At 52.7% G+C, this 14,056-nt stretch overlaps 1 protein-coding gene across 10 annotated transcripts; it reads right to left on the reverse strand.

The window, feature by feature from the left end:
* Window positions 1-260: 260 nt before the first annotated feature.
* On the reverse strand, window positions 261-12,070 carry Plin1 (perilipin 1). 10 transcript variants are annotated; one of them, XM_087188385.1, is made up of 9 exons: window positions 11,896-12,070; window positions 11,181-11,239; window positions 7,890-8,094; window positions 6,595-6,677; window positions 5,182-5,431; window positions 4,723-4,895; window positions 3,271-3,462; window positions 2,755-3,000; window positions 261-1,861 (listed from the first exon to the last, which is right to left on the reverse strand). In XM_087188385.1, the coding sequence occupies exons 2-9, from the start codon at window positions 11,223-11,225 to the stop codon at window positions 1,520-1,522; spliced, it is 1,536 nt and encodes a 511-aa protein (XP_087044511.1). In that variant the 5' UTR covers window positions 11,226-11,239; window positions 11,896-12,070; the 3' UTR covers window positions 261-1,519. The 10 variants fall into 10 exon arrangements, with proteins under 10 accessions (XP_087044511.1, XP_004852828.3, XP_087044515.1 ...); XM_004852771.4 differs by having other exon boundaries at window positions 5,167-5,431; XM_087188389.1 differs by having other exon boundaries at window positions 11,888-12,069.
* Window positions 12,071-14,056: the final 1,986 nt, after the last annotated feature.

Raw genomic sequence — 14,056 nt, forward strand, 5'->3', positions numbered from 1 at the left:
TATCTGTGCAGATGAAAACAACTAGAAAAACAGGGTTTGGTTTGCAAGGCTACTTGGTATTCTCACCCAATATTTAAGAAGCACACATTCTCACCCAGCATGTCATGATGCCATGGTTACAAATTACAGTCTACCATTGATATAGCCACTCATGTACATGAGACTTTTTACTTTGTGGTGCTGAGGGTGGAACTTGGGTTTTGCACATGCTAAGCACACTCACTATCATTGAGCTACACCCCCCAGCCCTTCATGAGACATTTTTGATAAAGACATTTATTATAGCACTGTAGCAAAATGATTGGGAACAACCTAAAAATCCACCATCAGGGGGCTGGTTAAATCAAATATGGTACAACTGTGTTATGAACTTACCATTAAAAAGAGCAAGTGGGGTTTGTGATGCTGGTACAAAGAGATCTCTAAGACTGTGTGTGTGCCTGTTTGTGTGTGTGCGTGTGTGCGCGCACATGGAAAACGAACCCAGGGCCTTCACACTGAGCTACATCCTCGGCCTTTTTTACTTTTTTGAGACAGGGACTCACTAGATTGCCCAGGCCGACCTGAACTTGTGATCCTCCTGCCTTAGCTTCCCGGTGTTGAGGTTACAGGCCTGTACCACTCTGCCTGGCTCTAGGGTGTATTGTTAAGTGAGAAAGGCAGGTGAGCGCACCATCCCACAGCCTTTGTACACAAACATGAGTATATGCGCAAGCACTTGCATGCACACAGCCTGTAACCAGAAGTATACACAAGAGACTGACCATAACACTGTTGTTCTTACAAAGATGAACTGGGGAATTTAGGGAGGAAAACACTCTTCTGCAATGTATGAATTTTTAAATTATATTTATGCATCTCCTAGATTTACCAAGTATTAACATTTCCAAAAAGAGGACTTGGAATGAACAGCAGCTATGGAGTCTGTATATATGATCTAGAGAATATAGACTATTGGGAGAGAGGTTACCATTGTTGCCTCCCAGAATCTGGGGGCGCCAGCTTTCAGAAGAGTGACCATGCAGGAGGCAGGGACCGTGTAAGTGGAAATGTGGCTGCCAACCAGAAGGTGGCACCACATAGTAAAGGCCTGAGGCTCAGCCTGCGCAGCACAGCGGATACCCCAAGAGTGACACTAACATTTTGCAAAAAGCACAAGATCTTTTGCAGCTGGTGTTCCCTTCAATCGGTATGATGAGAGCCTAGGTCACCAGAGATCTCTCAGCTCAAGGCTAAAACTGTCATCTGGCCACAATTTGGTTAAAAAAGTGAGAGATCAAGTTAAGCAACTACTCTTACGGTTAAAAAAAAATTAAAAAGTTTAAATTTAAAAAGCCATAACCTCAGATGAAACTGCTGAGCAAGCCAGGTCCCCAAAGAGATGCTTCAGAAATGACGTGTGCATGGGCAGCAGGGTGGCCATGAGGCTTGGGCTCCTGAGGGACCCTCTAGAGGAATCGGCTTGGAAGTGTGAGTTCTGGCTTAGGGAGCCCGGCCCTGGCGCGGGGTGGCACGCAGCTCAGCTCTTCTTGCGCAGCTGGCTGTACTGCGCGCGGCCTAGGATGGGCTCCATGACACTGGGCCGGAAGAAGCTGTCGCTGACCCTGCGCGCGGGCTTCTCGCGGGGCGTGGCCAGGAAGCCCGAGCGCGGCGCGGGGGGCATCTCCCCGGGGTCTCCTTGGTCGAGGCTGCGTGCTCCACGCATGCTTCCGCGGTGCTGCACAGGGTGTGGTGCCGACTCCGGGCTGGCGGGCTTCGGCCCCGAACCCTTGCGCTCCGCCTCCCGGCGTTCAGCCTCGGCCGGCGGGTGCTCGATGTCCCGGAATTCGCTCTCGGGCTCCATCAACGACAGCCTGGGGAGCTGGGGGGCCGGGCAGGCGCGTTAAGGTCCCTGCTTGGCCCTCGTCACCACGCCTGGGACCCAGGACCCTTTCTGGACCCTTGCCTCCATCCCCCAAGAGCTGCCATCTCAGGACACAGGCTGGAGTGTAGGACAGCAGGATGGAAGCACGAGGGGAACCCCTGAGGTCTGATAACTCTGATCATCTGCAGGGAGATCCCTGGGGCAGGGCAAGACCTTTCCCTGAGGGAGTCAGGAGTCACTGACTCTCCTAATCCTTTCTTGGGCTATAGCTGTAGGCTGAGCAAGGTCACATATTGACCATGCCAGGGTCAGGTACCCCTCCCTGGGCATGGTTTGGGCCCAAGCTGGCTGCCAAGGTCCCTGGGCTTGGCTCTTGGGTGAGAATAATGGAGTAGCCCACCCCTGGCCAGCTCTGGGGTGCCCTATGCTCTGACTCACCCTCCTTGAGCCTGATCAACCTGAAACTTGCTCTGGGAAGGGGCCTAGGAACCTTAAAGGGGTGGCACTGGTGTCCCTTGGTTTCTCCTCTTGGTGACAAGGTATAGAATTGGGACTCAGCCAGCTGCTCTCTTGGGAACCCCCCCCCAAAAAAAAACAACACACACACACATGCCTGCCCAGGCAAGGGCACAATGTGCCAGGTCCTTCAGAAGAGGATGAGGGGTGAGGGCTGAGCCACTGGGGTCCCCAGAGTCCCCCAGTAGGAGGGGCCCTGCCTCTGTACTCTTGGGGCTAAGGAGATCCCAGTATGTCAAAGTGTTTCTGGGCACTGAAATTGGAAGAAGGTCTTCAGGAACTGGAGAGATGTGGTGGGCTGCAGCCCCTTTAGTCTGCTTTATCCATCCTGTCCAGGCCCCGGGGAAGATGGAGGGCTCCTGGGTGGGACTCACCGGCACGTAGTGCACCACTGTGTCCACCACGTTGTCAGTGACACCCTTCAGAGCATCCGACAGGGACATGGCTCGCCCCTTGATTGGGGTGACACCCGGGGCTGCTGTGAGGTGCAGCATCCTCCCTGCCGTGCCCAGCACAGCCTTGGGTGCCCATGTCACAGCTGAGATGGTACCCTGGAGCGTCTTCTGTAGGGCATACGCCACAGTGCCCAGGAGGCCTTTCGGGCCTGGCAGGTCCGCCACCTGAGGGCCAGAGCAAGGTCAGTACCCTGCAGCACTCTCTGACCCTGGCTTCCTCCCCCCAGGCCCAGAGCTACAGGGGAGGGCACGTGGATGTCAAACTGACAACTTCAGCCCTGGCTCTGCCGCTAGCTGTGTGGCCTTGGGCAAGTCACATTTCCCCTCTGAGCTGCTACAGAGAGTGACACAGAAATACTTTGGGCTGGGGACAGAGACCTTCATTTGCCTCTGCTTGTCACTCACCAAGCCTGGAGCTCCCCCACATCCCCTCACCTCACTGAGCATATTCTCCTCGGTCTCGGATTCCTCCTCCTCCGACTCCTCAGCCTCTGTGTCTGTCTGGTCATCATGTTCCTCACCCTGTATAGCAGCGAGGTTGTGCAGCCAGGACACTCGCACCTCGCTCTGTCGCCGCCGGGACACTACCTGCATGGTGGCTGATGCACCCCACTGGGCCAGGCTGCTCTGAGGGAGGGACAGAGCGGCTGACACTTAGCACCCACTGCTGAAGGCAGGGACTCCAGCAGCTGCACCCCCTAGTCCTCAGGGTCAGGGCAGGGCTGGCTCCAGCAAACTTTTCTTAAAACTCTGTTGAGTAACAGTTTAGGACATGGGAGGGTGAACAGTTCTATGAATTTTTACAAGCACACTCTGTGTAATAGATCAAGAACACACCAGAAGACCCCTGGAGGCCCCACTCAGTCCCGGCTCCCCCAAGAGTGACCACAGTTCAGGCCTCTAGGACCACACATTCATTTGTTTTTGTGTTTTGTTTTGTTTTGTTTCAGTGCTGAGAAAGAACCCCCAGCTTTGCTATCACCAAGCTGAGCTCTCCATCCCTGAGCTCACCCCAGCCCCTAGCTATTGTGGAGCTTCCTATAAATGGGTCACACACGTTTATTTGTTCATGAATGGCTTCTTTCATTCAGCAGTACACCTGACAGGCTCCCTTACTGTTGTACATGGAAGTGCTTCCTGCTTTCACCCATTGACAATCCTGTGTGCATCCACCACCCTCCACCCCTTCTACAGAGGACCAACATCTGCGCTGTCACCAGTTCTTGGCTGGTTATGAACATTTGGTTATGGACATGAACATTTTTCATACGTCTTTTGGGAGACACAGGGGTCATAATGAGGGAGGAAGGGAAGGAAGAAGGAAGGAAGAAAGGATAAAGAAAAGACCAAAAAAAAAAAAAAAAGCTGGGATTAGCCAGGTCTAGTGGTGCACAGCAGTCCCAGCTCTCAGGAGACTGAGGCAAGAGGATCGTGAATTTGAGGCCAACCTGGGTTGCATAGTGAGTGCAAGGCCAGCCTGAACTACATAGCCAGACCCTATTTCCAAATAACAGTACCCTAAAAAACAAAAAACTGGGGGCAGTGAGGGATAAGGGCCAGCTGGGCTTTCTCCCAACAGAGGGTTTAGTGCTTTGCTTATTTAAGGATGACACTTCCTGGGGCCTGGATAGCAGTTGTCCTCACTGCTGGGATACATGGCAAGAGGCCCACTTAGGGGGAATGAGGTGGTAGGGAGGGGGTCAGAGGAGGAATAGGGAGACGGAAATGGGCAGAGGGACAGGACCACTCCAGCACCCCAAAGCTCTAGCCCTTCACTCCTCTTAAGGCCCTTTGTTTTTAGAGCTAGAGTCCCAGCCCAGGTTAGAATACTCCCAGGATGCAAGGGACCAGGGGAGCAAGCGGCTCAGGCAGAGCCCAGACACTCACTAGGGGTGCCACCCCCGGGATCCACATGGCCAGGGAGTGGCCCTGCTTCAGCGCCCAGGATGTGGTCTGCATGGCGTGTTGGGAGAGGGTGTTGGCCAGGGTCCCAACCCTACGCGTGAGGCTCGGCTTGGCCTTGGGAGGTTTCTGAGTCTGCTGGCGTCCAGGAACAGGGGCTGGATGGGGATTGGGGGGAAAGACGGAAAAACAGATCAGAGTGGAGCTGGGTAAACAGTAGGCCTGGTTTCACCACAAAGCACGGGGACAGGTGCTGCTCACTTTCCCTCTTACAAGATGGGGAAGGGAGGAGATAATGATGGGTCCCTCTGGAAACCCCTCTGGGCTGTCCCTACTCCAGTGGCTGAAGGATCCCTTGCCCAGCATGGGGTAGATGCATGGGGGCCCCTGGGTCCATGGGGTAGGTGTGCCAGCCTTGGTGTCAGGTACCTGACTCCTCCTTGCCTGGAGGGAGGAGGAGCTCCACCACCTTCTCAATGCCGCTCAGGGCCAGATCAGCCCCTCCAGAAGCCAGCCGGCCAGCTCGGGTGTTGGCAGCATACTCTGCAGACTCCTTGGCCACCCCCCAGGCCAGCTCGCAGCTGGCCAGTGTGGCCCCCAGGACCTTGTCTGATGTGCTTGCAATGGGCACACTGATGCTGTTCCGGGCACTGCGAAGGCGGCTGGAAATGGTGTCCTTTAGCTCTGAGGCGATCTGGGGGATGGGGAGCAGGGGTCAGCTGCTGGGGTCTCCTTGCAGGACTTGGGAGGCCGAAGGCCTCACTGAAAAGGCCCAAGGGACTGGCACTGGTATGTGGGCACCTGGGTTAAACCGGGCTTCAAAGGGAAAGGACTCTACCAATCCCCATGCCAACCTCCTGGATCTCCTGGCTTCTTTGCCTCTGCCAAGACACTGCCTCGTGAGGGAGGACAGCCCCAAAGTCACCCCCGGGGCACACTGGTCCTTCTCCCCTGGTGCCACTTCCCTAGATTCCTGTCCTGTGTCCTCTTGTCCTCTCAGAACGAGGGTCAGGCTGCATTTATCTGCATTTATACTGATGTACAGGTGTCGTTGTTCTTCCCACCAGGTCTGCACTGAAATAATTAGCCTTCCTCCTCAATAGCCAGCAGTTCCTTTGTAACAAAGACATTGTTGCCCTTTGACCAGAAAACCAGGCAGCTTTTGGCTTTGAAGCCAAAACCCTCATTTGAGCCCATATAGACCTGATGCCTTGGGGTCTCCACTTCAGGCTGTGTGACTGGGAGAAGTCACTAGCTTTCTCCTCTGTACAATGGGGTACCAAGCCCTCCCGCAGGGTGTTGGAAGAGAATTAAGTGGGAGGGCGCTAGGAAGCTCATGTCACAGCCTCCAGGGGCTCAGGGAAGGCTGAATGGGCCAGTAGCTGGTCAATAAAATGGGGAAGGCCAGAGACTCAAGACTGAAGTCTAGTCCCCAAAAGCACCTAACTGGGGCTTGTACCTTAGTAAATAACCCAGTAAAGATGTGGCCAGCTGAAGTGACTTGTTCGATCTCCTGGTCCATAGGCACTGGATCTCCAGGACATGGGATGCAGTCCTGAGACCCCAGTGAGTGTGCACCATGATCTTAGGCACCTTGGATCTACTGCAGGCCCACAGAGCCCCAGGTCCTAGGGACTGGTTTTAGGTGGCTGTGGGACCTGCCCCAGGGTCCTGATGAGTTTGCCCTGGGCTGGTGCCTGCTGTCCTGGAAACCCTGCCTCCCTTAGGGCCCAGCAGGCTCCCCGAGCTGGGACAGTGTTTTTGTGCAGTGCCACACCAACACTAGCAGCTCCTGCCCTCTCCCAGGAAGTGGTGACCACAGGGTACAGGGGCATCAGAGAAAGGGAAGGGGCTCACCTTTTCAGGAGGGTATTGGAGGGCTGGGATCTTTTCCTCCAGGTGGTCCAGACCCCGGCAGGCCAGCTCATTGGCAGCTGTGACTGGAGAGAAGGGTCGTATTGGGGTGAGCCCTGCCCCCACTGCAAGGACCGAGCAGTGGCCTCCATGCCCAGGAAAGCACCGTGCAGCCCTCAGATGCCTGGCCCTACTCCCAAGCATCCTCAGCCCAAGGCCCTTTGCCATCTTTAGCCCTCATCCACTTGTGACTCCCTGAGACCAGACTTCCTGCACCACACAGTGTGTGGCGTCAGGCAGGTCACATCCCAGTGCTTTATTTTTGAGATAGGTTCTCACTAAGTCACTTTAGTTGCCCAGACTAGGCTGAAATTCACATCCTCCTGCCTCAGCCTCCCAGAGTGCTGAGGTGTACCACCATGTGTGGTACCACAGGTGTGCAGCACCATGCCCAGGGGACCTTGCTTTTAACCAATCAGTGTTGAGATAAGGTTGACAGTACCAAGAGTGTCACAGACAGAGAAAAGATTTGCCGCCCCCCAGAAGATGCAAATGCTTCAGGGGATGCTGCTGGGAGCTGCAGAGGACAGAAGCTCTGAGGTCACAGTCCCGTCTTCAGGTGGGGCAAGCAGAGACCAGGGGAAGTAGGTAAGGAGCCTGCAGGCAGGAGCTCGAGCTGGGCCTATCTATCCTCCCCGTCTGCTGCTGCTTGGAGCCCTCGAGTACCACGGTTCGCTCCTTAGGGGTGGGAGGTACAGGACTTCTCAGCGCTCCTGAGATGTCTCAAAGCCCTGTTAAGAGCCAGCCTTGGGATCCTGTCTCCAGATGGGACAGGACAATTTGCACAGGCATGTTTGGCAAGCCTCACAAGGCCATCAGTCTCCCACTTCCAGGCCCCTGGCTGGTGGCTCTCTGCTGCCCTCACCTGTCAGGAGCTGGTACCATCAGCCTCTGGACTTGGTCAGCCGCTCTTTCTGCCCTCCAGCACTTGGGCCAGCTCTAGTGCCTGCTGCCCCCACTTCTGGTCCACCACAGTTCCCACCCACTCCCATCACCCCCCACATAGCCCCACCCAGACCTCCCCTGCAACTTCTTTGGTTTGTCATTGCCATCCTAGGAAACTGCCCCTGGGCTCCAGCTGAGGCTGCACAGGTGCAAAGAGATCTGTATCTAATATTGATGGATAAGAAGACCAGGTGATGGGATGCAGGCAGCGAGGTGGACGGACAAGCAAGTTACCAGGGGATCAGACAGACAGAGCAGGCAGAGAGCAGCAGGCAGACATGAGCAGGACTCACACTGGGTGGACAGCCTGCGGACCACTGGCTCCATGCCCCAGGCGGCCAGGCTGCTGGCACCCTGAACGCCCTTCTCATAGGCATTGCACACAGAGGCCACCAGGGGGTGGGCTTCCTTGGTGCTGGTGTAGGTCTTCTGGAAGCACTCACACGTGCCGCTCACCACCGGCAGCTGCAGGACTCGCTGCAGCACGTTCTCCTGCTCCTGGCAGGGAAGGAGCACATTCCAGTCAGCCCCTCCCCAGCCTCCCAGGAAGGGAGCTCACCCTGGTCCCAGAGGCCAGCCAAGTCCAAGGGGCCTGGAGGAACCTGGGCCAAAGATGTCTCTGGATGTTTGAGTCATAGGAGTGGCCTGCCATGCCTCACTGGGCACAACCAGGCTCTGCTGCTAGGGCCTCTGTTATCCAGGGGCCAGGCCAGACCCCAGCCTCCTCCTCTAGAGCTATCCACCCAAGATTTACTGGGAGACAACAAGGATTGTGAACACACCTTTCTGGAACTTTAATGGTGACTCTCCCACCCTTTCTAAGCCACAGCCTCCTGCCTGGGGATGCTGGTCCATAGCCAAGCACGCACACCTTCCCTCCCCATTGCTTCCTTTGTGAAGCTTCCGGCCTCTCCTCCCTCACATCAAAAGCTGTTTCATCCTCTCCTGGGCCATCTCTCATCCGTCTTTCTCTCCCAGGAGACTGTCGTCTCTGTACCCCTAGCACCTTGCCAGGCCCAGGAAAATTAGTTGGAGAAATAAATGACAGTCGGGGCTGCCTTGGAGAACGTGGAAGTTTAGATCTGCCCACATGTACAGAATCACAGCATCATGGCCTGCAGGGGGCTCTGTGGCAAGAATCCTTTCCAGAATTTCCCTGCTAGACTGGAGTTCTCCTCAGCTGGAGCTGGCCTCTCCCAGAGTGGCCTGTGGCCCTGTTGGACAGCTTTGCAGAGCTCAAGGCCGCCTCCACCCCCTGACCTACCCTCCATGTACAGGAGTAACCATGGGCAACTCTATTTCATCACTCAAGGGTTGGCCCTTCACATATTTCAAATCAAACATGTCTCCCTTTGGAAGACCCTTTTCCATAGCGAATAGCTCTAGGTCCTAATTTAGTTTATGAATAGTTCACACCATGGTCTGGTGATCCCCTCCTCTGGGTACACTGCAGTTCAACATTGTCTTTCTTTAAAACACAGCACTCAGGTTTGAAGACAGTGCTCCAAGTACAGTCTGAGCATGTGAGGTATAGTGGGACCATCGTTTCTTCTTTTGGCAGTGCTGTGCTCTTATTAAAGCATCTACCTGTGGCAGCTGTCACATAATTAAACCTCAGATATCTTAGGATCCTTAGTGGGAAAAGACTGGTCTTTGAGGGAAAGAACAGATTCTGAGCATGCAGAAGGTACCATTATGGGTGCTTTGGTGACTTCATTTAATTCCAACAGTGAGCCTGAGTCAACATTGTCACCAACACCCTGCCAATGTGGAGACAGAGATTCAGAGATGTGAAGTGACATATCTAGGATCACATGGCTAGTAACTGGCACAGCAGGATTTGAAGTCAGGTTTGAAATGGCATATCTGGGGGCCGGGGATTTAGCTCAGTGGTTCTGCCGCTTGCCTCACAAGTACAAGGTCCCGAGTTTGATCCCCAGTACCAAAAAAAACATAACAAACAAACAAACAAAAAAACCAAAATGGCATATCTGGGATTGGCTTCAAAATAACACCAGGCTGCAACTGATGGGGTGATGGAGCCCTGAAGTCATGTTGCTGGCAATGGGAAGGGCACATGGGACCTGAACAATTCTCCACCTGAAAATTAAACTGAGAAAACTCCCCACTCTGACCCAAATGCTCAAGCTCTGGGTAGTTTTGGATGTGCCACTGTGGCAGGGTTCTGTTCCAGAGGTGAGGACCTGTCCTGGTCTGAGTAAGAAGAGCCAATGAGGAGACCCACAAGGACAGAGCAGGCTATGAGATCTTAGCTTTTCATTCTGCAGGTGAGGTGGAAATTTGAGCTGGAGAAAGACCAGAAAACCTTTTTATGAGCTGGGGATTTAGCTCAGTGGTTTCGCTGCCTGCTGTGCAAGCGCAAGGACCCGAGTTCGATCCTCAGTACCAAAAAAAAAAAAAAGAAGAAAACCTTTTTCTTTTTTGTGGTACTGGGGATTGAACCCAAGCCTTCACAGGAAGCTACATCCCCAGCTCCCCTCTTCTTTAAAATTTTGAGCCAGAGGGCCAGAGATTTAGCTCAGTGGCACCACACCTGCCTTGCAAATGCAAGGTCCTGAGTTTGATCCCTGATAACCGGGAAAAATAAATAAAATAAAATAAAATTTTGAGCCAGGGTCTTGCCAAATCACTAAGTTGCCAATGCTGGGCTTGAATTTGTGATCCTCCTGAACCACCACACCTGGCTAAAAATCCCTTTAACATTTGGGACAGAGCTTTCAGGGTTTTGGACAAACCCAAAGGGGGAAAGAAATGTGCAAAAGAAGAACCCACCATCCATTAGAAAGGCTTAACAATGCACATGACTGTTCTATGCTTATTTATATTCTATGATTCAATATAAAATTTACCCTGCTGATCTACTGCAAAGGTTAAAGCCTTATTTCTAATAAAATGGGAGCCCAGTGCATTCATAACTTCTAGGTTTCACTATCTGAACTTTACCCAAATTCAAGAAGTGTCAAGTATATCTAAAAGTATCAAAATCACTCCAATGCAGTGAAAACCAGATGAAAGATAAACACTGGGTAGGGCCAGGTATTTACCTCAGTGGTACTGCACCTGCCTCACAAGCACAAGGTCCTGAGTTTGATCCTCAGTACCAAAAAAAAAAAAAGATAAACACTGGGTGTACTAAATGTCTACCTCATTCCCACGCACAGTGGTACAGGATGAGCCCTGGGAGGTGCCATTCACAGCCTCAATGATACCAGGGTCACGGAATGTTCCAGAACCCAGCTGTGCCCTGAACATATGTCCAGCTGGGTGGTGGACAGAGCATAGGGCTCAGGACATAGCATTTCCTTTCTTTCTGGTTGCCACCTGTCCCCTAGCCAGTATTTCTATCCTTTTTCTCCAAAATGGTTCATTTTTAATAGGCTTATCTTTTCTCCAGACCCTCTCACAGCCCTCTGCAAAAGGTGGTAAAACCAGGAATAACTGAGACACAGTCAGCAAACTGGGACTGCAATCTAGACGCATTTTGCTCAAAGTCCTTGAATCTCCCTCCCTGCCCCACCTATTCCAGCCACAGTCCATCCCAAGTCTCATGGCCCAGTACTCACAGGAAGGTCTCCATCCAGCAGCATCGGGCCCTTGTTCACTGCCATCGTAGCTCTTCCCACTGCAAACCAGAGAGTGTCACGCTGTGAGAAGCCCACAGGTTGCAGTCCAGAGGGTCAGGGACCCACTGCTTTTGGCCACCCACCAGGCCCAGGCTGCCAGCCAGCTTAGTGACCCTAGGAGAAGTCATTAGGTTGGAGAGTGGATGTCACACACAGGTGGCGACTCCTTAGGGTCCCACAGCCATGAGTAACTCCAGAGCCCACTGGCTAAGACAGATGTTTCTTATGAGGGCCCAAGATAACAAATAAAGACTGCAGGTAGCAATAAGGGATAGAAGATTTTAGACAAAATCTCAGGGCTCTTGAGTGTCCAAAAGAGACTAGAAGAATGAGCTTCAGGTTTAGTTGTTTTTTGTTTTTGTTTTCTGAAAAAGCTCTGAGTTAATTCTTCTATTTCTAAGCAAGTACCTCACCCCTCTATGGTCAGCCAGATGAGTACACAGTTACTGGTAAAACTCTCTATTTCAGCTGCATTCCGGCAAAACCAGCAGCCCCCAAAACGCTGCTCTGTCCTCCTGGTCCTTCACCTTGAGGCTTCCCCTGGGTGGTTTCCCTGCCCATCTCTCCAACCCCCAGAAAAATCCCCGAGAGCCCCTCCCTCAACTCTCTCCCTTTAGCACCCACAAACAAGCTGGGTACAGCCATGCCTTAGGACCTGCACTCACTGCCCTGGACTGCCTCACGGTCAGTGGTGGTGGAGCCAGGCAGCAGAGCGTCTCGGAGCAGAACTCTTCCAGCCACTCCAGGGAGTCTTGGACAATGCTCCTCAGGCCTCCAGCTAGAGGAGGACAGAGAGCAAGAGGAAGTTGGGCCAGCCAGTTGCCATAGTTATCTGACCCACGGTCCCCTGGGCTCACCCTAACTGCTACAAGGACATTTAGCCAATGGGGAGGTAGATTGCAGGGCTGATGGTGGTCCAGGCTCAGAGGTTTGATTATTCGAGTACCATGAAGCATCAGCTTGTAATATTTCTGGCCCTCAACTGGTAAAAAATTGCTTTCCATAAAGAAGCTATGGGGATATATACCATTAAACTCAAGCTCTAAAGTTCCCCGATTCTGTGATGTGGTCCTTTTCCCCAGAAGGTCCTGTGGGACAGTTTTCAACTTCTCCCATCCTTTCCTATTTCTAGCAAGGGGATGATTGAAACCTGCATGGGGACAGGGTCCACCTAAATGTACTAGTATTTGACTATGGAGATAAATTGATCTCAAAGATAAAAAGATGGTGCTTGTGTGTGTGTGTTGGGGGGTCAAGTCCTTGGAGCAATGTCAACCTCTGTAAATTCCGAGTTGAAGAAAATGTATTAAACTTTGCCTGGCCTAAGATGCCACTGAAGGACAGTGGGACAGTCAACCGGGTTTTGTTCTCATAAGTCTGGAGGAGGGACAGTATTGACAAGATTCTATAATGGACCAACAGCAGCCAGACGTCATTTCGTCCTCAGCAGGGACTCAAGCATGAGCCCAAGTTCTAGTTCCTGTCTTCAAAGATGATGGAGGTCAGTGGTGTTCAGATTGCTGAGGATCTCTTCATTAGAATGGGGAACAGAAGGGCCAGGGATTTAGCTCAGTGGTTCTGCCACCTGCCTCACAAGCGGAAGGTCCAGAGTTCAACCCCCCGTACCAAAAAAAAAAAAAAAAGAGAGAATGGGGAACAGAAGCACAACAACTGTTTCCCTTCCTGCTGGCAGAAGCCATGTATTGTACCGGTCACTCTCTGGTAATGTCAGGTGTGGGCAACAGGAGAGAGGCCTGGAGTGGGGAGAGACAACGAAGATGACCCTTGGTTATAGTCTGGATCTGTGATATAGTAAAGCAGGGCATGGGGGAGAGTTGAGCAGGGAGCTTTCAAAAGGAATACTATACATGTGACACAGTGGTTCCTAGAGATGCAACCTGGGCTTTTCAGACAGCAGCATTAGCAACAGAGGGGACAGGCAGTGTTTAATGAGGTGGCCTCTGCTCTCACTTCAAAGTCCAGAATTCTCTGGGTAGTTGTATCTGGATTGCACACTGGGCCAAAGGGCAGTTTGCAGCCTCAGGAGCAGCAGCTGTGGGCCAGAAGGAGCAGAGGGCTCTGTGCTTGAGAGCTCTGCTGACAAAGCTGGTCCTTTGGCCATTGCAGCCAGATTCTGGAATATGGGTGAGAGGTGAGAGGTGGTAAAGGGCACAGGGAGATCCCGAGGGAAGTGCTATTTTGCCAGCAGCTATTGCAAGGCATGGGGTTCTACCTTCCTTCTCTACCACGTGAGAGCAGGGGCCTCTGTCACAGGTAGATCCCCAAACTGAGCATGACACTCAAACACTCGTTGTGGAATAAACTCCCAGGCAACAGTGTAGAGTCCAAGTGTGTGGCCCATACCTCTAGCAGGGACTTGTGTTTGGTTTGGGGAGTCCTCGTGCATGTGGAGGTTCAGGGAGGGTTAGCTGGGGAGAAAGCTGCACAGGGACAGGCACCAGGTGGGGGGGTACCACTAAGGTTTATGCAAACTCAAGATGTGCCATTTCCAAACTCTGCCACCTACCCTACTTGCAGAGGACAAAGTATCAACCCAGCTACCACCAAAACATGCTCAATTCAAGGCAGACTTCTCCAGGCAGAAGCCAGCCAGCCACTGCCAGGCCTGCTGAGGGCAGCTTTTCAGAGTCTGGATAGAGTTTCAGAGGGGGGAACCCCTCAATCTAGAGTCCCCAGATCTAAATCCCTTGCATGCACAGCCAGAGCTCCCTCTACCAATGACAGACTGAATGGCGGGACAGCCCTCCTGTTGTGAACTCTGCTCCAAACCCAGAACACATTCACAGATGCCCAAG

The sequence above is a fragment of the Heterocephalus glaber genome, unplaced genomic scaffold (assembly GCF_053883595.1).
Source record: "Heterocephalus glaber isolate CG9 unplaced genomic scaffold, H.glaber_assembly_v1.0 deba00001531, whole genome shotgun sequence".
Classification (NCBI taxonomy): domain Eukaryota; kingdom Metazoa; phylum Chordata; class Mammalia; order Rodentia; family Bathyergidae; genus Heterocephalus; species Heterocephalus glaber.